This window comes from Panicum virgatum, chromosome 2K, assembly GCF_016808335.1.
Source record: "Panicum virgatum strain AP13 chromosome 2K, P.virgatum_v5, whole genome shotgun sequence".
Taxonomy (NCBI): domain Eukaryota; kingdom Viridiplantae; phylum Streptophyta; class Magnoliopsida; order Poales; family Poaceae; genus Panicum; species Panicum virgatum.
The window spans coordinates 57,555,993-57,577,299 of record NC_053137.1 but is presented as its reverse complement, the minus strand read 5'-3'; the positions used below and the strand labels follow the sequence as shown (position 1 = coordinate 57,577,299).

At 45.1% G+C, this 21,307-nt stretch overlaps 2 protein-coding genes and 1 long non-coding RNA gene across 7 annotated transcripts; 2 read left to right on the top strand and 1 right to left on the bottom strand.

Annotated features, from left to right (window-relative positions):
- The first annotated feature begins 537 nt into the window (after positions 1–537).
- On the top strand, positions 538–10,071 carry LOC120689019 (serine/threonine-protein kinase 4-like). The gene is made up of 20 exons (XM_039971372.1): positions 538–836; positions 2,040–2,096; positions 2,605–2,632; positions 2,744–2,866; positions 3,024–3,135; positions 5,125–5,162; positions 5,282–5,335; positions 6,934–7,002; positions 7,075–7,191; positions 7,299–7,367; positions 7,616–7,695; positions 7,784–7,909; positions 7,982–8,225; positions 8,298–8,390; positions 8,479–8,643; positions 8,732–8,856; positions 8,955–9,081; positions 9,314–9,438; positions 9,528–9,689; positions 9,766–10,071. Exons 1-20 carry the CDS (start codon positions 742–744, stop codon positions 9,803–9,805), a joined length of 2,049 nt encoding a protein of 682 aa, XP_039827306.1. The 5' UTR covers positions 538–741; the 3' UTR covers positions 9,806–10,071.
- Positions 10,072–10,882: 811 nt separating this feature from the next.
- On the top strand, positions 10,883–16,066 carry LOC120688996 (protein TPX2-like). Of its 5 annotated transcripts, XM_039971355.1 has the most exons (25): positions 10,883–11,025; positions 11,060–11,267; positions 11,403–11,491; positions 11,594–11,609; positions 11,685–11,733; positions 11,835–11,871; positions 11,954–12,018; positions 12,112–12,218; positions 12,321–12,513; positions 12,595–12,703; positions 12,789–12,884; positions 13,044–13,139; positions 13,312–13,482; positions 13,603–13,665; positions 13,754–13,834; positions 13,915–13,991; positions 14,086–14,164; positions 14,245–14,373; positions 14,467–14,556; positions 14,657–14,776; positions 14,857–15,023; positions 15,113–15,221; positions 15,358–15,417; positions 15,501–15,595; positions 15,668–16,066. In XM_039971355.1, the coding sequence occupies exons 2-25, from the start codon at positions 11,111–11,113 to the stop codon at positions 15,750–15,752; spliced, it is 2,340 nt and encodes a 779-aa protein (XP_039827289.1). In that variant the 5' UTR covers positions 10,883–11,025; positions 11,060–11,110; the 3' UTR covers positions 15,753–16,066. The 5 variants fall into 5 exon arrangements, with proteins under 5 accessions (XP_039827289.1, XP_039827300.1, XP_039827283.1 ...); XM_039971366.1 differs by having other exon boundaries at positions 10,884–11,267; positions 13,603–13,650; XM_039971351.1 differs by having other exon boundaries at positions 10,886–11,267.
- Positions 13,108–17,217, bottom strand: LOC120689024. The gene is made up of 2 exons (XR_005681208.1): positions 16,645–17,217; positions 13,108–13,654 (listed from the first exon to the last, which is right to left on the bottom strand). It is a non-coding gene; the product is annotated as an uncharacterized LOC120689024 (long non-coding RNA).
- Between the last annotated feature and the right edge of the window lie 4,090 nt (positions 17,218–21,307).

The following is a 21,307-nucleotide window of genomic DNA, read 5'->3' as shown; positions in this document are numbered from 1 at the left end:
TCCCACGAACACAAGGGTTGGTTCGGTTCATAGAAAACCACTGTATGGAACAATTTCTAGTCAGATTGCTCGGCTAAGATTTCATTTGGTTTTTTAATTTAAGTTATAAGTCCCATCACATCGCATATTTACACACTAATTAGGAGTACTAAATATAGATTTATTACAAAAATTAATTTCATAAGTCGTGACGGGACGAATCTAATTAGTCCATAATTTGACTACTAATTGCTACAGTAATCTTTCACTAATTATGCATTAATTATGTTTAATAGATTTGTCTATAGCTCTGAATATTAAGTTGGTATCTGCACATTCAAATTGACATCTGAATATTCAATATGATAGCAATTTAAAAAATCAAATCTGGCCTCATGTACCTTTGATCTGATGTATTCTTAACGAACCGAACGGTACTCATTAGCAGCTAGGAATCGCGAATTTATACAAATCATTTTTGGTCGAGTACTTCGCGGATGGGACATTATAGAGGGCCCCACACAGCAGTGTCTATCGCGTCCCTGACCTCCCCGGACGAACAGACGCAAACCAGGCACCAACGCCAAATCTCGCGACCTGTCGAAATGGGCGAAACCGGAGGCAGCGCCTAGCGAGTAGCGCGAGACGAACGCCGCCCCGAATCCAAACCCTAGCGCCAGGAGGAAGACGGCGACCGAACGCGGCAGCGATCCCGGCCCTCCAAAACCCTAGCCCGGCTGCTGGATCTCGGGGTAGCGAGGCATGTCGGACTCGGCGTCGATGGCGGCCGCCATCGAGGCGCGGTTCAGCAGCCGCGACCTCATCGGCCGCGGCTCCTTCGGCGACGTCTACAAAGGGTACGGATGACGCCCTCCTATTCCTGCCCCCAAATTTTCCTTCTCGCCTCCTATTACATCGCGCGGATTTCCGAGCTGATGCGCGGCGGGCGGTGGCCGCGCTCGATTGAGCCGCTAGTTTTGCTGCCGGTCGAGCGGCATTGCGGATTTGAGTGTTGGGGCTCGAGGCGGGGCTGGGTCCAGCGGGGAATTCGTGCGTTGAGTTTTGGGAGTTAGGTGACCGAGTGGCCAGCGGAGTGGCGTTTGTGATGTTGTCCACCTGCTTGTTCACGTTAGTTCGGTGGCATTGGTGGTTTCATGGGATCTGGGGTGAAATGATGCGGTTTTGAGTGCTGGGTGAGGGATTTTGGCGGACACGGGTTGGTATAGTGGCTAACTGAGATGAGCTTGCAGGGCATGACAGCTTTAATTGGGTGGTTTTAGTATTGGATGGCAGCTCTGCTTCTAAAAAACCGATATGCAGGTGGCACCTAGTGAGTAGTGGCCCATTAGGCAGGCTAGGCAGCAACTTTGGGGCTCGGCAGGAGCGTGGCGTCTAGTGCCTATGCACCGCCCAGGCGGCTACGTAACCAACCTTTGAAATAGTGATCACATGCTATCCAACTTGTTTTCTATGTATTAATAGCTATCTTTATGTGGGGAAATGCCATTCTTGTGAGGACTGAGGAATATGCTTGCTCACATGACTGTGTTTTGTTCATGTAGACAATAACTACATAAGCGCTTTATGATGTGACACACTTAAGTGAGGGGTAGGCTGTTGCTAGTTGCTTTCCTCAAATTTTCAAAGAAAATATGTGTGGGCTTCAGGTGTTCTAAAAAATAAAGGGTGTGCGTGTTACATGGAGAAATTGGTTAATAATTCGTTTGTAACTCACTGCCTAGGCAACTTCCATATGATGTTTCCTCTATACTTAAATTCCACTATGTATTTTGTATCGGGCCTCATAAATTTATACTGTTTATTTCACATATAATTCACATCAAAGTTGGTGTGCTATTTGCATGGAGAATGGCAACATTTATCTTATCTCTTCATTCACTTCAAAAGCTATTGAATATTTTCTATCATATGTTCTTATCCATAGGCATCGAGCCCCCTTAAATTTCACACATGAGTTGTACTTCTATCCTTTCTCCTACCTCATTTTATGTTGAATTTCAATGCTTTCTCAATATTCTTTTGTGTTATTTTTTTTGTAGGTTTGACAAGGAATTGAGTAAGGAGGTTGCTATAAAAGTCATTGATCTGGAAGAAGCGTAAGCCCATAACATAGATTTTACCTTGACATATTAGTTATTATTTTCACAATACCTGTAATATTTCCCCCAATTGTACACAAAAATGCTTATTTGTTTTGGGTATTGAATACCGGTGGTGTGTTTATGTTTTGAAAAAAATGGAGAAGGAATGGAGAAGTTTTGCTTTTCTGTGGAATGGATGCCCATGTCTAGCCTTATGGTTGCATGCATTTCCACTCCCTCTATTTCTTTTTTGATCGGCTACTCCCTCTAATCAATGTCAAAAACTTTCATATAATTATATCACCACTAGATTTCCTTGGAAAGGATGTCCTTGTCGTAAAATTGCAAACTTTACCAGGTCCTGTACCTCATTCTTCATCTGTAACTAAATTTTCCTTGGAAAATACTTAACTAATTGGTACACATTGTCATTACAGATTCTTTGTTTTTTCTGGTCTGTTTTGTGTTTTCCACCAAAAATTTATTCCAATTTATTAATTTCTTTTCAACCAATTCCATGCAGTGAGGATGACATTGAAGACATACAAAAGGTTGTAGTTTCACCTCGTGCTCTATATTCGATACTAGGTTATCATAGGATCAACTTAACATGCATTTGTATGAAAAGTTCTTTCCCTAAAAGGCTTTATTTCCTGTTGCAGGAGATATCTGTTTTGTCACAATGCCGGTGCCCTTATATAACTGATTATTACGGCTCTTATCTTCACCAGACTAAACTGTGGATAGTAATGGAATACATGGCTGGTGGTTCTGTGGCTGATCTTGTATGTTTTGTATATCCTTTATCAATTGACCCAACACAATGCTTCATACAATGCAGATAGAAGTGAAGTTAATGTTATTCCATTGTCATGTGCCAAGTATCTGATAAACTACTTGGGCGATAATTTAATGTTGCTGTTGCTTTCATCTCTGTAACAGCTTCAAGCTGGCCCTCCTCTGGACGAAATGTCTATCGCATGCATTCTGAGGGACTTGTTACATGCAATTGAATATCTGCATTCTGAAGGAAAAATCCACCGTGATATTAAAGGTCTTACATCTCCCCTCTTTTCTTTTTCTTACCTGGATGTTTCTCTTGAAAACCTGCAACTATTTGGTGCAACTACCAACCAATAGCAATTGAAGTCTTCTGGAATGAGCCTTCCCTTAAGTTGTGTTTACTTTAGGTGGTAGTGGATAATATTCCAGATTGACTCACCTCGTTGCATAGTGTATGTGATATATATTGATAGATCTTTTCCCGTTGGTTTTGGTAATCCCTTTGCTAGTTATGTATATATCATTGCCATGGAAATAAATGTATCTAGTTGGAGGTTGTGCAGCCATTTGATTGATAACAGCCACAGAGACATAAGCAGTGTATTAGACCTTCAATAACTGTCTGTCTGCTAACCAGAAGAAACTAAAACCAATGGACATGAGTTTTTTTTTATAAGGATGGTGTTACTGTATTCTGTAAACATAGTAATACAACAATTGCTTGGTATCAGTATTACTCTTGCACTACAAAATATTTTTTTGGAAACCTATCCACTCCATTTGAACTACCCTAATCAAGTAGTCACTCCATTCCCGTCCTGGGATGCATAGAACATATCTTATACTGCATGTCAAATTAGTTGACTATGACTATTGATACAATAAAGGTGGTGTTTGGTTCGCCTATTTTATCCCGCAATTAGATCACAGCGTTAATGGATTACGTTAGTTTCTGTTTGGTTTTGATGGGCTGTAAGCCGGTTGCACGACATCCGTTACCAGCATAGTGTAATCCAAATAATGCTCAAAATTCCTCGTATTAGATACAGCGGCGCAGAGTTGATCCCTCTCTCAGCCTGGCCTCGATCTGTTGCGAACTCGGCCTGCTGCCTCATGATTTTGGTCCCTGCCACGTAGCCGCAGGCGTCGAAGAGGGCCCTACCCTGCCATAGCGTCGCGAACACGTGCTCCGCGCCCACACCGCTGGACTCTGGCCGGTGCACGGTTAGTGCAGGACAGTGGTGCTGAGCTCCTGCGCTAATAACTGCTGCGCAGTTTCGAGGGCACGAGGCCGTGAACATGGACAGCCTGCTTGTAGGATGTCCTGGCCGCAGACATGAGCATTGCGCCACCGATTAGATGGCCATGACGGTGGAGAACAGCAGTAGAGTTCCCAAGCATCGGCGAACTCCTCCAGCGCAGGGAGCTGACATGGCCCACAAACTGGGAGAGCGAGGCTGCAGATGACGATTGTTACGATGCCCAGCTGAGGATAACCAATCTGCATCTATCTACCAGTAAGTGAGCACGCCTTGGGTGATTGAGGTACCGTCACCTTATAAGCAACTTCCAAAGAAAGGCAGTAATCAGTTACCTTCATACCTTGTATCAGATCCCGCTGTTTTGGTTTACCGTTACCCTTGCCGTCTACATTTCTCAACCAAACACTACCAAAGTTACTTGAACTTTTATTAATTGTTCCATTTAAATTCCTTGCTTGTATGAAAACATTTGGATCTTATTTGCTATTCAATTCAAATTTGGTTGGGTTAAGAACTTAAGATGCTGAAGGTGTGGCGGAAGAATCGTTACTCCTGTTGGTTACTTGGTAGTAGCATGAGACCGGACAAATGCGAAATCTTAGAGGTGCTGGTGGATATAGAGGGAGAGCAATGCCAATACCAAACGGCCAAACCACCCTAGTTGCAAATCTAAAGGGTACATTTTTAATGTACATCCTTCCACAGGTATAGTGATGCGAAGGGTTATGGTCAAACAGATCTACCTTAAAAGTTCTATGCGGAAAGATGAGGGTTAGCATCCAATTCTACGGTAGCTAATCCAAACCATTTACTCAGTGTGACATGTAAGGATTCATTATATTTGATACTGTTAAACATAGAGCTTATTACGCAAACACAAGAGATCCTGTTGTTTTGCAAGGACTATTTAATCAGGATATGCTGTTGCCAATGCTGTTTTTTCTTGTAATGCCTAGCATGATGTAAATTGCAATGATAAATTGTTTGATATTTTGCAGCGGCAAATATCCTCCTCACTGAAAGTGGAGATGTGAAGGTATAATTTTCCTAATACTTGTGGAAGATTCTGCATTTAGGAATGTTTTTCATTGTGACTGCTATTCTTCATATCTAACCTATAATACATATTGTGATGTTACCATGTGTATTCCACAGGTTGCAGACTTTGGGGTTTCTGCACAGCTAACTAAAACAATGTCTAGGAGAAAGGTACAATCTTAACCATTCTTTGATCATGTTAAGTTGCTAATACTTCTGTGTATGCATCAGGAACCTTTTAAACCCTCAACTATAGCTCAAATTGACTGGCCTAGATGATTGATTTTACGTTCTACTCATTTATGAAATCCTCGGTATAAAAGATAATAGAATCAAACCCCCTTATTATTTCTTGTAAACTGATTAGCTATCATTTCCAGATGACTAAACTGTCAGTCCCTATTGAAAACAGTACTTGTTGACTGTGTTTACCATATATGTGCTGTGCTGCTAGACATTCATATATGATCCTGTTCAACTCAATGGAGCATGTAGGTACTGTAGCATCTTTTAATCATTACATCGTTCGTACAGCTAGGAATAACCTATGTAATCCATGGCTAGATTTGAGAAATATGTTTATATTCAGTACACAACTCTAATATCTATGGCTAAAAATGCACTTGTATTTTCCATACAGCTATTGTGGATCTAGTAAAAATGTACCTTGTTATAATCTACTCCCTCCATATTCATGGATTAGATTTTTTTTTCTTTCTCCTGATTAATGTAAGAATTTCTAGGATTTCTTCTCGGGCTTTTCTGATATTAGTATTATTGTGGTGCCTTAAGTTTAACCAATTGTTTTCCATGTACATAAATAGATAGATAACCTTTTCCATTCTAGTCAATGGACTTCTGGTGACATTTTTAGACATTAGTAGCTTTGTCCTTGGGAGTATGTTGGCTGGGTACTGAGTCCAGCCTTCTAAGAGGCATCCAACCAAGTAGGAAAAAACACTGTTTTCCGGAAATTTTAACTGGCAATTGGTGATGACAAACTCATAAATACCCTTTTTAATGTAACTTGGTGAATTATGATTCCCGGACATATTCTTTCCTCCTGCAAGATGGTCGAATCATTATTGACCATTCGTGAAGTGCCTCATCATGGAGGAAAATGCCCAAATATGCGGTTCCTAATAACTGATAATAGACCTGTTCATGATTGCTGCTTACATTATTTACAACATCACTGTGTGATGGAGCATCGCATATGGCTTGAGGGTGTATTTGGTTCATGGAAAAAGTATATAGCTTTATGTTTCCTCCGAAAGTGCAAATACTCTATTACTATTTTTAAGCATAACTGTGAAAAACTGAAAATGCTTCCATGAGTCATGCTACCATATATTGACCGGTAGTGAGCCAGACAGGTAATGCGCATCCATTATTGGCCTGTGTAGTGGGGAACTGGTTGAGTATAGGCAAGGGAGAGAACTAGAGAAGGAATGGAGGGTTCATTCATGGAAAGTTAGAAAGAACTCAAGAACTAAAGTTAAGTTTTTTCTTTTGTAATAAAAACCATGGTAGGATTCAAAGTTGGATTTGTAAACATGCACTTGTGTGTATCGTCTGACTGACTGTGCTCTAGATGGAAGGCTGTATCTATCACTATATTGATATTGTAGGAGTTTTAACACTTAGCTTAATGACAATCCTGCAGCCATCTGTGGGAAGCATACTGTGATTTTTTTTTTTGCACTTTACAATCTGCATAGATTTGAGAGCGAACCTTGTGTTGCTGCTAATGATTTTGAACTGTTCAGACATTTGTTGGAACTCCCTTTTGGATGGCACCTGAGGTGATTCAAAATTCTGAAGGGTACAATGAGAAGGTAATTATGCATTTGCTAAACAGTTTTATTCTTATTGATGGCTTATTTAGACAAAGTTGTGTCTCAATGCAGGCAGATATCTGGTCGTTAGGTATTACTGCTATTGAAATGGCAAAAGGTGAACCCCCTTTGGCAGATATTCATCCCATGAGAGTTCTTTTCATGATACCTCGTGAAAATCCTCCACAGGTCATTTGATTCATTTTCAATAATTGTTACCAAGTGTGTTGCAACTTACCAAAAGCATCTCTATGCATTTCTGTGCAAGAGGATAAATGATATTTATTAATATGCAGCTTGATGAGCATTTCTCTAAACCAATGAAAGAGTTTGTGTCACTATGTTTAAGGAAGAATCCAGCAGAGGTAAAATCCTTGTTCTGTATTTCTACCCGTGTCATGACCCATTTTTCTTCACTATTATGTACCTGATTTGCGTATTTATTATATCATTTTAGTTACTATACTGTAGTTTATTTAAAATCCTGGGTCATTGTCGTGGTTTCTTATTTGGCAGTAATTGACATGGTAATTTAATATGTAAGCTGGAATGACATTTAAATTTATATTCTCCTCACTTGTGCTTAATGTTCTCTTTTCTCACTTTCTCGCAGAGGCCTAGTGCCAAGGATCTTCTTAAGCATCGTTTCATAAAAAATGCACGAAAGACTTCGAAGCTTCTGGAGAGAATAAGGTTAATGGATACACTATTTGAACTGATAATTTATTGTATCAATGTTCATCTCAGTCATGCTGTGTGCTTCTATTGCTGGTATGGGCAGAGAGCGGCCAAAATTTGCAGCGAAACGCATGGATGCCACACAAAATGGCCTGACACATGTTGAAGAAGATGTTGGTACATGTACTATCAAGGTTGATAGGGCAAAAGATGCAGCTCCACCATTGAGGTAGATTTAAGAAATCAGTAAGTAAACTTCATTTCTGTCTTTACACACCTGATGATTATTTTTTTACTGTAGTCAAGGAACAGTCAGAAAAGCTACAGGCTGGGATTTGCCTGATAGATCAGAAGGCACGGGAACTGTCCGAGTTGTTTCCAGGCCCCCTCAGACTGCCTCCACCAAGGATAGCAGGTTTGATGTGCCTCAAAGTCCAAATACACCAAAACGTACAGCTGATCGAGAAAATCAGTGGAGGGCATCATATACTGGGTCTGAAGAATCTCTGAATGATCGTGGGAGACTAGAAAGCTCTACTGATGATGTGAGATTTTGATCTGTGGCATGCAACTTTGTTAAGTTTTGATGATTTTTACTAACTAAAATTCTTTACCAGAATGACCAATCTGTAAGTGGGTCAGGAACAGTTGTGCTACGGTCTTCAAGAGCATCTCAGCTGTACCCAGCAGCTAGCAACCACAGTTCCAAGGTAAATTAAAAATGTTGTTGTTAGGTTTGTAAAATGAATAGGCCTACTGTCCTGGGAGTAGCAGCAACTGATACACCTCATTTGTTAGCCTCCCAGCAGATTCTCCTCATATGAAGATATGTCTTCCAGTGGCACAGTTGTTTGGAGTCAAAGTGAAGACCCAGAAACTCCAAGATCTTCAAGGTCAAGGCTGGGGATCCAAGAAAAGGCATCAAGCGCTTCACTAGAGGATAGTGCTGTTAACCTTGCTGAGGTGACGCAGATGAATAATTTGTTTCCTGTATTCTGTATGTGGTTATTAGTAAATGCATAGTTTTTAATGTACTATGCGGTACATACAGGCAAAGGCTGCTTTGCAGGCTGGGTTAAGAAAGGGAAATGCTCGAGAAAGACCTGTTGTCAGCAGGCATGAAAAGGAATCACATGCGCATAGATCTTCTGGTGTAAATAGTCAAGATGTTCAAAGGTACTTCCAAGTTTACTTATATCCGTGTTTTAAATTTGAAGACAGAAACATTGTGCCCCATTGTAACTGTTTTTTCAAAATTATGTTCTTCATCCTAGTGAGAGTCTAGACATGCAAAAAGGTCGCAAATCACGGCAGTTACCTGATGGACAATCAGCTTCTCGAGCTTCTAGTTCTGTAGCTTCACCTGCAATCTCGTCATTGATAATCCCTTCTTTGAAGGAGGTAATGTGTTTTGCATGCTCCCTCTCTCTCGTAGTTCTTTCTCAATTAGATTCTAGTATTCTACTAACATGTTCATTCTATCTTTCAAATCACTACATTCATTAATTCATCCTCATTTTTGACAATGGTTTAGTAGTGCTAGTGCATTTGCTAAGACAATTCTTGTCTTGATAACTTTGAATCTCTCCAGTCATCTATTCCAAATCAGGACTTTCTTGCAATTATGCTGCAGGCTACTGGTGACAAGTTTGAACGACCTGCTGTTCATGCTTTCCTTGATTCCTTGATGGATCTAGAACATGAGATACCTGGATCATGCGAAGTACTGATTGACAGATTGCTACACCGGCTAGGGAGGTTGGGCCATCACTTGTTCTCATACTCTCTCGAGAATAGACCTTGGTCATTTCTCAGCTCATAATTGCTCATGATTCCTTTTGATGCAGCTCAAAGGAGTCCTCGTTGCGAGGCCTTCAAGAGACGGCAGCTTCAGTTTTTGCAAAGAAGCCTGAACCTCCCTCCGAACAAGCAAGCTACAAGAAATTAGCTAGTACGCCACCATTGGCTGCTCCTACCGTAAGCCCGCTGGCAAGGTTCCTTCTAACAAGGTTGGTCCGCAATTCCTGTGTTTTTTCCTTGCTTAGTATAGCCATGACAAGGAATGAGTTTCTGCCGTTGTTGCAGGTGGCAAAACCAAGTTTCGCAAGATCTCAATTCCGTTTGATTCATGCGATACAAAATGAAGAGATATTTCATCTTTGATTTGGTGTATAATTAATTTTGAGTGTACATAATGCAATCTTTTGAACTCTTTCTGCTAGATGGTCCCAACCGTCTGTTGTTTCATTTGTTGTGTTCATGGTGAATAACATTTCTGCACATTTTCTGATATGACTTCCACCGCTGTACTTGTATAACATCTCAAGAACAGACATATCCAAATTTTACCAGTTGGCATCTAATTAAAATATGATATTTTTTTTGCCAGAATTCTATCATTTTTTTATAACATATACTAGTGTCCAGGGTTAGGCGGGAACATTTAGCGAAAGTGGCGATTGTGCTCGCGAGTCTGGTTTGAAGCTTTGGATGATAGGTCGGCCATATTTATTGGCGTGCACTCAGTAATTGCGTTGATTGCCAGCTACTACTTGCTAATCACTTGCTGATCGTGGCAGAGGCAGACGTTGTAATCGACGGACTGGACTGGACAATTGGTGAAGCATTCCTAGTGCGTGCGTAGCCAAGTACAATCGCAATTCACAAGGTATAAACTTGCATTCTGCTACTGGTATGCGGCGGTCGGTTTGGACGTTTGGTTGCTGGAATGGTCGGGGACCTGGGTCAATCTGTATCGGTATATCAGGAGTGCATCACTAGTAGTAGTAGTAGCTTTCACGGTGCATCGCTCCCTACTGAACGGGGACCTGTTCCGTGAGAAGTTCGTGTCGCGTCGATCGTGGTATCTCGCGAACGACCTCTTCTCGGCAGGGTCCCACCATCCAGCGACTCGAACACACTTCGACTCTCGACCGGGACAGCGGCCGACGCGCTGTCAGAACTAGCTGGACGCCGGTTGGCGACATGCTTTCCTTCTGCGGCCAGTAGTTTCTGTTTCTGCCCTTGGAATTGGGCTGGTTGGCCCCCTCCGTGATCCGACCGCTCATCTCCCAGGGCCCACCCGCAGGCTCACCGGGAAAATAGCCGTTGCGGCCCGGGCGCGTGCATCCGACCCACCCACCATGGCAATCCATCACTAAATCCTTTTGGCACAGTGTTCAAACCTCCCGACCGTTGGAGACCCCTACCCCTATCCCCACCTCCCCCAACGTTCATCTCCCCGCCGCCAAGGCTCTCGATCCCGTCCAACCGCCGACGCTTCCCCTTCTTCTTCACTTGTGTCTCCCCATCGCTTAATCGCAGAGAGAGAGAGAGAGAGAGAGAGAGAGAGAGAGAGAGAGAGAGAGAGAGAGAGAGCGTCTGATCCCCCCAGGCCCTAGGCAGCGATTCCGCATCCAGCCATCCACCCATGGCGCCTGACACGGGGGCGGCGGCGGCGGCGGCGATCGACGAGGCGTACGAGTTCTCCGCGCCGAGGTTCTTCGACTTCATCAACGAAGAGACGGAGGAGGCCGTCCGCGCCGCCGAGAGCTGGTTCGAGGCCGCCCGCAGCCACGCCCCCTCGCGTACGTACCCGCTCGCCGCTGCGGCCTTCCTCGTCGATTGCCTTCTCCCTCCCTCTCTCCCAGTTCCGCCTCCGCTCCAGCCCTGATTTCCCTCGCCGAATTTTTCCTGATATCCCTCCTTGTTCCGGATTGCAGCGTTCAACCCCAGGATCAGGGACTCGAGGGCGGAGGCCAAGGTCGCGGTCCTCTGCGATTTCGCGGAAACCAAGGAGCCGCCTCTGAAGGTAACAAAACAAAACGGGAGGAGATTGGCCGGTTCCGCCCCGATTTTGGCTATTCCATTCCGTTTTTCTCATCCGGTGATTTGTGTATTTGTAACTGTGCAGGAGGAGCTCGCGGAGGAGGAGACGTCGCGTACATTCTGCGTACTCCTGAACACATGTAAGAAGAGGCAAATAAGAATTAGAGTAATTAACTGTGCAGGAGGAGGAGACGTCGCCGTCCACGCATCAGATTCTACTGTTGGGTATGCGCCGGAGACATCCCTTTCTGAAATTCATCTGCGGTTCATCAGGGTAGCCAGTTAATTACTCTAATTCTTATTTGCCTCTTCTTACATGTGTTCAGGAGTACGCAGGTGAAGAAGGACCCATCATTCGGATCTGTACGTGATTTGCTTCCTGGTTCCGAGTGTTCTCTATGCAGTTTTCAGTAGCAGTTGTGCTCACATTTGAAGTTCTCTTCAGGTCACAACTGAGGGCAATCCTGGTGGGGCGTGTGCCAGTGCTGGGAGCCAGCAGGAGGAGCAAAGGTAACCTCTTCTCACTAAGAATTTGTGTCTCATATTATTTCGTGCTCTGTGATCAGCATATTGAACGAGTTGTGCCCTCCTTGTTTTGGCCAGTGCTTCATATTCCGAGGCAATGTCAGAATCACCGCCAGCTCAAGAAGAGAAAGACGACTCGCCCAAATCTTTCGAGTTCCTCCCTCCTAGAGATCCCGCGGCAAAATGTGGGTTGCCATTTGCTAACTCTTTACGCTTGTGTTCTTTGATCAGTGCGCTGTGAGTGGAATTGTGATTTCTTAATGACTCCAATACTTGCATGGCTTTAGCAGCAGATGGTGATTCTGCCAGCACGCCTAAGCTGCAGAGGCCTCCTCCTCCTCCAACTTCCATCAAAGTTGCGCCCGCGATTTCAACATGTGCGAGATCCTCACTGAAGACTGAGGCACGCACGCCAAAGACGCAGGGGCTGTGCAAAGCAGGTCCTATGGGCTCGATGAGCGTCAAGAGGAGCGTGGTCAAGTAAGAGTCAAGCTCACCTGTATGCTGTATATATTATGCAATCCTGTGATTGTTTCCGTTGTCTGAGTCATTGGCTGTCAGGGGTGGTTATGATTTGGGGATTGGAAAGGCAGCCACTGCTGCTACCGAAATTGTGCAAGAAAACCAGGCAGTGAAGAGGCAGAAGCTCGATGATGGAAGGGTCAGACAGGTAAGGGAGTGAGATTGAAGATGGATCTTGTAAAGTCCATGTCATTGTGATGCTGTAATAATTCATTTGTTGCTGTTGTTCTCAGATACTAAATGTCAAGACCAGGGTGCTGCCTCACAAGGGGAGAGCTGCAGGAAGTTCTGAAATGAGGAGGGCGTATGAGGATGTGCACTCTGTGAAGGTATCTGCAAAATTCCTCCCCTGCCAGGCTGCATAATGAGAGCCTTGCTTTTAAAGTTTAGTGGGGGATTGTTTAGAGATAGCATTGAAGTGTGAGTGTGTGACATGACATGTTCTCTTTTTGGTGAATCTGATAGAGGAATCCTTGGGTGTTTCGCAGGAAGTGACTCCATATGTATCTGCAGCAGAATTGGTTAAGAAGTTTGAATCAGGGACCAGAAAACTGAGCATCGCTAACAACAGATCTCTTTCTGTTGTAAGTATCACATCCCATTTCTGTCATTACTTTGTTATTGTACATGCATTGCAACTCCACTTTACTGTCTATATTTATATTTATTACAACTGGAATACTGAATCAAGAAAACAGCATTGATAATTAATTAAGGGAAGTGGCTTGACCTCCTGATTGCTTATGCGTTATGCAGGAGGATGCAGCATTACAGGGAAGGCCTAAGCTTGTGTTAACCAGACCGAAGGAACCCGAGCTTCAGACTTCCCACAGAGTCCGAGCAGTCAGAGTGAAGAGCACTGCAGAGTTAGAGGAGGAGATGCTGGCCAAGATCCCCAAGTTCAGGGCACGGCCATTCAACAAAAAGGTAATAATTTGCTTAAATTTGAAAGAAGATTGTCTTACTTTAAACTACAAGCTGACTAGTTGAAAGAAGTTTTGCCTAACTCTAACCGCATGCTGCCTTGTTGCTGTTTTCTGCTTTCAGATAGCTGAAGCTCCATCATTCCCTCCCCTTCCAAGGAAAACTCCGCAGGTCCCTGAATTCAATGTGTGTATTCTATCATCATGGCAAATTTCATGAATGAAAGACACTCTTTTCATTGGATGATTATTTTGATTCTTTGCATCAACTATAGGAGTTCCATCTTAAGACAATGGAGAGAGCAACACGATATGCAGACACCTGTTCTGAAATTTCGTCCGCAGATACTGTTCAGGTAAAGTTGCTACTTGCCTAGCTCTGCCATATAAGGATGCAGTTATTCTTTTTACTAAGTTCATTGCTTCAATCTTACAGAGTCAAAGCAAGACACTAAAATTGACACAACCCAAGCCACCACAGCTACATACGGCAATGCGTGCTCGGCCTCCAAGGTTTGCTTTTGCCACATAGAAGCGATGATACCATTTTAATTAGACATTGACCATTTTTCCAACAATTCTTGATTCTAACATCATCTTTCAACAGTGTGAAAAGTTCTCAGGAACTTGAACTAGAAGAACTGGAGAAGGCCCCCAAGTTCAAGGCCAAGCCACTGAACAAAAAGGTACTGTGCATCTCTTAGTAACATATGATTTTGTTAGATCATGAATTTGGCTCTTCAGTTCTGGGCTTCATTCATTGCAGATTCTTGAGAGCAAGGGAGAGATTGGTGTGTTTGCCCACCCAAAGCCTCAAGTGACAGCTCCCAAGGAGTTCCATTTTTCTACCGATGCTCGCTTGGGCCCTCCTTCAGTTGCCGATTTATTCGATAAGGTTGTTATCTAAAGTCACATTCTGTATAATGGTTTGACTGTTTTCTGATAAAAGCATTTTTCAAATCTTATTAAATTCTTTCCTGTTTTGCAGCTCTCTCTTCACTCTGATTGTTCTTCACAAAGCAACAGGCAAGATGTGCCCAGAGTCACCAGACCAAACCCTTTCAATCTTCACACAGAGGTTTGTCCGATACTCAGATATGAACTTTTGATTCAAAGTACTCATGGCATTTCTCATCATGTTTGCCGCAACAAAATAATATGCATCTTTTTTTTTGCAGGAAAGAGGTCATTTAAAAGAGATGCAGCTAGAAGCACAGCTCTTACAGAAGAAGATGGAGGAGGAAAAGGCCAGGGTTCACAAAGCTAACCCATACCCATACACCACAGACTATCCAGTGGTACGTGAAAATTTTACTACGAACATTTTCAGTTGCAGTCATCTTTTTGACTCATCTTGTCTAACAAAATCCCTGTTCAGGTGCCACCGAAACCTGAACCAAAGCCTTGTACAAGACCAGAAGGCTTTCAACTGGAGAGTTTAGTGCGACATGAACTAGAGCAGCAAAAGCTGATGGAAGAGAGGGAGAGAATAGAATGGGAAGAGGCTCAAAGGAGAATAGTCAAAGCTCAACCTATACTGAAAGAGTGAGTAGGACATGCAATCATTTCTCCTAAGAATTCTTCCCTTTTTTTGTGAGCGAGATACATAAACAGCCTTTGTAATCTTGTCACAGGGATGCTATCCCGCTTCCAGAGAAAGAGCGGAAGCCTCTCACCGAAGTTCAACAGTTTGCATTGCATGTTGATGAGAGAGCGGTTCAGAGATCAGAGTTTGATAATATGGTCAGTCGATGTTCCATATGGATCTTCATTTTATTTAGTTATTTTCTGGAGCATGGTATTGCTATCTCTTTTTGGCACCTGTGAAACAGCTCTTCAGACGTAAAAAAGTTTACTTGTATTTTTGTGCGATGTGCAGATAAAAGAGAAAGAAAAGACTTACAAAAGGCTGAGAGAGGAGAATGAATTCGCACAAAAGGTACACATCTTTCTTGTTCCCCGGGTTGGTTCATTCTTCGAACCTGCTTTTGCTGATGGACTGATGGCAATCAATGTCTGAAGATTGAGGAAGAGAAGGCAGTGAAGCAGATGAGGAGATCCATGGTGCCACACGCGCGGCCTCTCCCAAAGTTCGACAGACCGTTCCGACCTCAGAGGTGAGTAAAAACATTTAAACTTTGTCATCCACAGTGTATGCTCAACCTCATGAACTGTTGTTTCTTTCACAGGTCAACGAAGCAGGTGACCCGTCCGAAGTCCCCGCAGCTTCTGGTGGACGAGCGAGGCGCAAGGAGGCATGCCTTCATCAGATGATCACCCATCATCCCCTCAGGCTCAGTCCGTAGTTGTAGTTGTGTAACTGTACGTCTGTACGACTGTACCTCACTGCTTGTTTTATTCTTTCCTTGCCGTCGATCTGCCGAGGTGTAACTGTACGTCTGTACGACTGTAGTCTTGCCAGTCGAGACAGCTGACACAGTATATGATGTTCCTGTAGGGAGGAGGGCCACATAGGATCGGCGATTGCCGTTCGTCTTGTAGATTGGTGTGTGTGGGTGCTGAGTCTGTGTATTGTGATCTCGATTACCAACTTATTATTATTGAGGTCTCGTCACTGAACTCGCTTACATTGGTGGATCACAGCGTCACTAATGATCATATCTTCAACTTATTAGCAAACTCGTAATGTCTATGCTGTCACTAATGATCATATTTTCAGCTGCACACAATCTGGACAGTTTTTTTTTAGAAAAAAAAGGACTAACTAGGCAGAATTTACATGAATCTTTTTTTTAAACTACACTAGCATAGACGCACGTGCGACACGCACGTTATTTAAGAACCTAATTAGATTTTAATTCAAAAGTGTATTTAATTAAATATTAATTAAATTAACATTCAAAATAAATTATAAAAACATGTATCAAAGGCCATTGCTATCTCATAAGTTAATTTAAAAGTGTAGTCAATTAAGTATTAATTAAACTAATATTCAAAATAGATTCTATAAACATGTGGTGGGTAGTTGTTCAGTGCCTAATTTGACAATATTGGTCAGTAACACAACCAGGTGCTCAATATTAGAAGTAATACTGAAAGCGTGAAAGCTTGTCTGGCATATTTCCTCAAGCATTCTTAAAAAAAGAACAACATGTAGATGGAGACACACCTAGTCGAAGGCAAGAGTGATCAAGGCTTTGATTACCTGATTACGGCTGGTGGACACACGCCGAGAGCAACAGACCCACCAGCAGGACACGGTCTCCGTCAGACAATGCAAGCCAATCCTAATCCATCTCACATCCAAGCAGCTACCTCGAGCTCTCATCTGCTCCTGGTGCTATGGGTCACCACCGCCACTGCCCAAGGCAACACGAATGCTTCTCCTTTTCTCCCCTTCTACCCGTGATGGCCGCGGGACGGCACCGGCCTGGACAATGGCCCGGGCAGCAACTGCATGCTGGTGTGCTCCTGTGCGGGCTTCTTGCCGCTGCCACACTCGACAGGATCAGCTTTCATCACACCGCCGAGGACGCCCGGCAGCTTCGGGGGATCACGCTGCAGGAACATCCTGGTGGCGCGTTCCCGTGCAGCACGCGGCAGATGGGGGCGGGGCGGCCCCGGCGGGCAGTGCGATTAGCAGGCGAGCGGGAGTGGAGCGACCGGGCGAGGGGCACTGCGGCCGTTGGCGCTGGGACATGGGGTTGCGGGAGAGGGGGCTTGAGCCGGATGGTGAATGTGCGGTTGACCGTGAGTCTGGAGACTCACGGTCGACGCGCGCGGCGCCCCGATTTTCCCATCCCCCATAGCCAAGTGAACCCACCACCACCACTAGATCCCACAGCCTCTCCCACCCCTTTCTGACTTTCCCCCACACCTTTCTCCTTCCTCCGCCCCCATCAGATCCATTCCCGGCGCCCTTCCCTCTTCTCTTTCCTCCGTTCCCCCATTCGCAGCGACGGGAGCTCTCGATCCAAATCCATCACCGCGTCCTCCTCCAAATCCATGCTCTGTCCCCTTCCCATTGAGACTTCCTCCTCTCCCATGCTCCAGCACCGCGTCCTCCTCCAAATCCATGCTCCGTCCCCTTCCCGTTGAGGCTTCCTCCTCTCCCATGCTCCAGCACCGCTGTGGATTCGTCGAGGTTCAGCTCCCCGCTGAGAGGCGGCGCATGGGCCTCGGGGAGCGGCAGCGCGCGCACCTCCGGGGCGAGCTCCAGCCCAACCGGGAGAGGTGACGTTCGCCGCAACCCCAGGGCGACCTCACCAGCTGGGAGCAGGGCGGCCCGCGGCCTCCCCGGGCAAGCTCCGCCGTCGGGCGAGCGCAACCCCCGCCGACGGCGTGCGTGTGCCGTTGTGGGCTCGAGGTGAGATCCCCCGCCGCCGGTGCGCGGGGCACCACAGTGGGCTCCCCGCCGCCAGGAGTGCTCGGGCGGCGGCGGTGGTGCCGAGGTGATTTTTTTTGTTTTTTCTTTTTTTTTACCCAAAACTTTTTTCTTTTTGATTTTGATGCAATTTTTTTTCTATAAGCATTTTTTCGGATGCAAAAATTTTTACTAATTTTTTTTGTTCTGAATGTATTTTTTTTCAAATTTTCTCAATTTTTGCCTCTCAAATTTTTGTTTCTAATTTTTTTTCGTCAAAATTTTTTCTCTCTCCAAGATTTCTCTTACAATTTTTATCCAAAATCTGAAAACGACAAAAAAATTACTAAAAATAGAAAAAAAATGGTCGGGAGATCGACCGTAGGGAGCCGCTCCCTACGGTCAACCGTAAATTAGCGAGACCCAGACTTGGGCGCGGTGCTGCGGCGGTCGGTGAGCAGAGCGGTGATTTCGGACGCGGGGGTGGGTATAACCGCAGCCAGTGAAAAAAACAATTGATTTGGTGCAGAAACATCCTCTAACTCATAGTTTTTATGGGTCTCTACCTCCTCCAACCTCTTTTCATCCTGACATGTGGGTCTAACGTGAGAGGTACGATGAACCCAATCCGAATAAAAAAAAGTTTTTAATTATTTTCGATCTTTATAATATAGATTTACATGAATCTCAGTGGATCGGTAAGTATGGCACAGCCATAGGCCTCCCTTCGGAGTTTGGAACCCTGCTAGCAAATGAATTGGACCTTCAGGGCAGTCCCAACCCAGACTCTACTATGGAGTCTAAGTATATTTATAGTTCTTTATTTATAGTTTTTTTTGCTGATGTGGCACTCTAATTATTGAAGAGAGAAGGGGAAAAAAAGCAAAACTTGATTTCTAGATAAGACCTCAAGTCTACGCGCCCCTCAATGCCCAAGAAATCAGGGAGACTTGCGTTGTGGAGGGGACATGGAATCCATGAATCTTGTGATGGAAGAAAAATAATAAATAATTTTATGTATAGAAACTACTATTACACACTTTGCATTGAGAAATATAGTTTCTTATGATGAAGTCTTTGAGTCTTAAGACTCTACGAGTGGAGTCTGCATTGAGACTGCCCTCACAAGACCAACGGTGAGTTTTGCAGACGGAACACACTGCTGACTTCTGAATCATCATGCAAGCATTCCCATCGCCTTCGCGTCGCCGTCCCCTTTTTTTGGCCCTGAAAAATGCGATGGACTTGTTCAATTCTCTGCAGGTAGCGTGCGCGTACAATGACCAGGTTGGGTGTAGGTCAATCACAAGTAAGGAATAGAAGGATTGGCGCGTGATTTCAGGTTGCAGAAATTTCAGCATTTGCTTCTTTCAGATGCCATGAGCATCCACTTTTTGGTTAAATACAAAAACGCTTTTCCACTGATATTCACGAGTAGTGTCTGAACAGGTATTTATTGACCGCAACGCTGGCTACTTTTATCATCTTTTTCTTTTTGAACAAAAGGCCTTTCGTTCCTTTTCCTCACGAGTTGATTGTTAAAATGTATTTTCTGTACTTCTTTGGTTGCTTTGAGTTGATTCGCACCACGTGTTAGCATTTGACTTGTTCTTTGAAAATGCTTTCACAATATCAGTATGCTTTCGGATAAAATACACTCATTTTTTAACAAGTCACCACCTTTTATTTTGCCTGAATAAATGGAGATGTTGTGTTCTGAGCCACAATTGTCAGAAACAATCAGCTCCATCTCGTGTCATACCGTAATATGGAATGCCCGGTGCAAAATGTTATAGACAAAGGATTAACGCGGCATGGCGCGGCATGGCCAAGACCACTGTCGAGTTGTGGCAAACCACAGCCGGGTGGCGGAATGCACCCACCTAAGCCCAGAGGGTGAGTACTCGGGGGTTAGCTAGAACTAGTTCGATTGCTGGAAGAAACACGATGAACACAGCAGGTTTAGAGTGGTTCGGGCCGCCGGAGCGTAAGACCCTACGTCCACTGTGTGTTGTATTGCCTTAGTCTCGAGAGAGCATTGGCGTCTCTGGTGCTGAGTCCAACGTGAGTCTGTGTCTATCTGTGTTCTAGCGGGCGTGCTCTCCCTTTTATATATCCAAGGAGAGCACGTACACTGATCAGGACCCGACATGTGGACCCGGCGATGTATTATAAACTACACTTTGGCCTTCAATGCCTCAGATCCGGAGATCTTATCGTCGGCTTCCGTGCGTAGCTTCTGACCAGGGATGGTCTTGAGCTGTCCTGTCAGAGTAGAGTCTAGCCTCTGCAGCCGCGCGTCGAGGTCATGATGAAGCGCCGAACTACTGACTCAGTCCACTGTAGCAGCGTGCACTGTTGCTCCAGTCAGTAGCTGGTCATCATGACTCGTCGCCCATGCGCACGGCGCTGAGTTTTTAATGCTTGTCTTGGTAACTGATGAGCCGCCTCGGTAACTGGCGATCCACAGTGTGGACTGACAAAAGCTGCCCCGTGCCCAGAGGCAGCAGAGCCCGCCTCAACCACTCGCACTTAATGCGGGTGGGTGAGGGAGCTTCCAGCGGAAGGCCTGCGCCCGAGCCCGCGTCTGCGTGACACGTGGCGGCTCCGGACCCCTCCCGAGCAGCTAGATGAGCCGAGAGCTCACGGGGGTCTGGATAGACATGTGGAGGTCCCGGACCCACCTGCGGGGGTCCGGGTCCGCGGCCACAGGTGCTGAGCATTTCCACCTCTGGGACACGTGGTGACACCGGACCCGTCCCCGAGCAGGAAGCGGGTCCGGGACCGTTGGTCCGGTGAGATGGAGTCGGACCCCAGGGGTCCGGCTGCTCAGCTTCTTAGGGCGTAGTTACGGATAACTATGCGAGTCTTGGCACAGTAGGAGTGGGTACCCCAGCTGCAGGGTACCGACAGAGGTCCCCGGGCCCGCCTCGGGAGAGGCAATGAACCCGCAGGTGGGGCCACTACTGTGGGCAACTTGGCTGCTTCTGGCGCCCAGCGGTGCGCGCCGCAAGGGTCTTGTCCTGCGTCGTCCATCCTTTGGGTCACTTGCTGCATCATCACGTTTGGACCTGCACATGACTCAAGGTAGATGCTTAGTAGCGTGCCCACGGGTCCCAAATCCTGTTGGCTGTAATTCTTTGAGATAGATAGCTAGGTTCAGTAAACGGAGCTCAAGGGGCCGGCCTTTAGGTTAAGAGAAAGTCCGGACCTCCAGGTTCCCGGTCCTAGGTTCTACGGCACTCATTCACAGGAGGTGGTGCGTGCAGGCTTAGGGTACGGAACCAGGCTAAGCGGCTACACGACTCCGGACCTCCCCGGAGAATGAGTGCGCTTCCCTGAACCTGCAGGTTCCCAGGGGTCCGAACCCCTCTCTTCCATGAGGGGTTTCGAGCTAAGTCACTAACTAGCCAACTCAATTCGGACCACAATCACCGCACAAGAGTAAGAAGCCACGTGGGGGTTAGCGCAAACAGAATGCGTAGATTGAAATTGGAATATAACA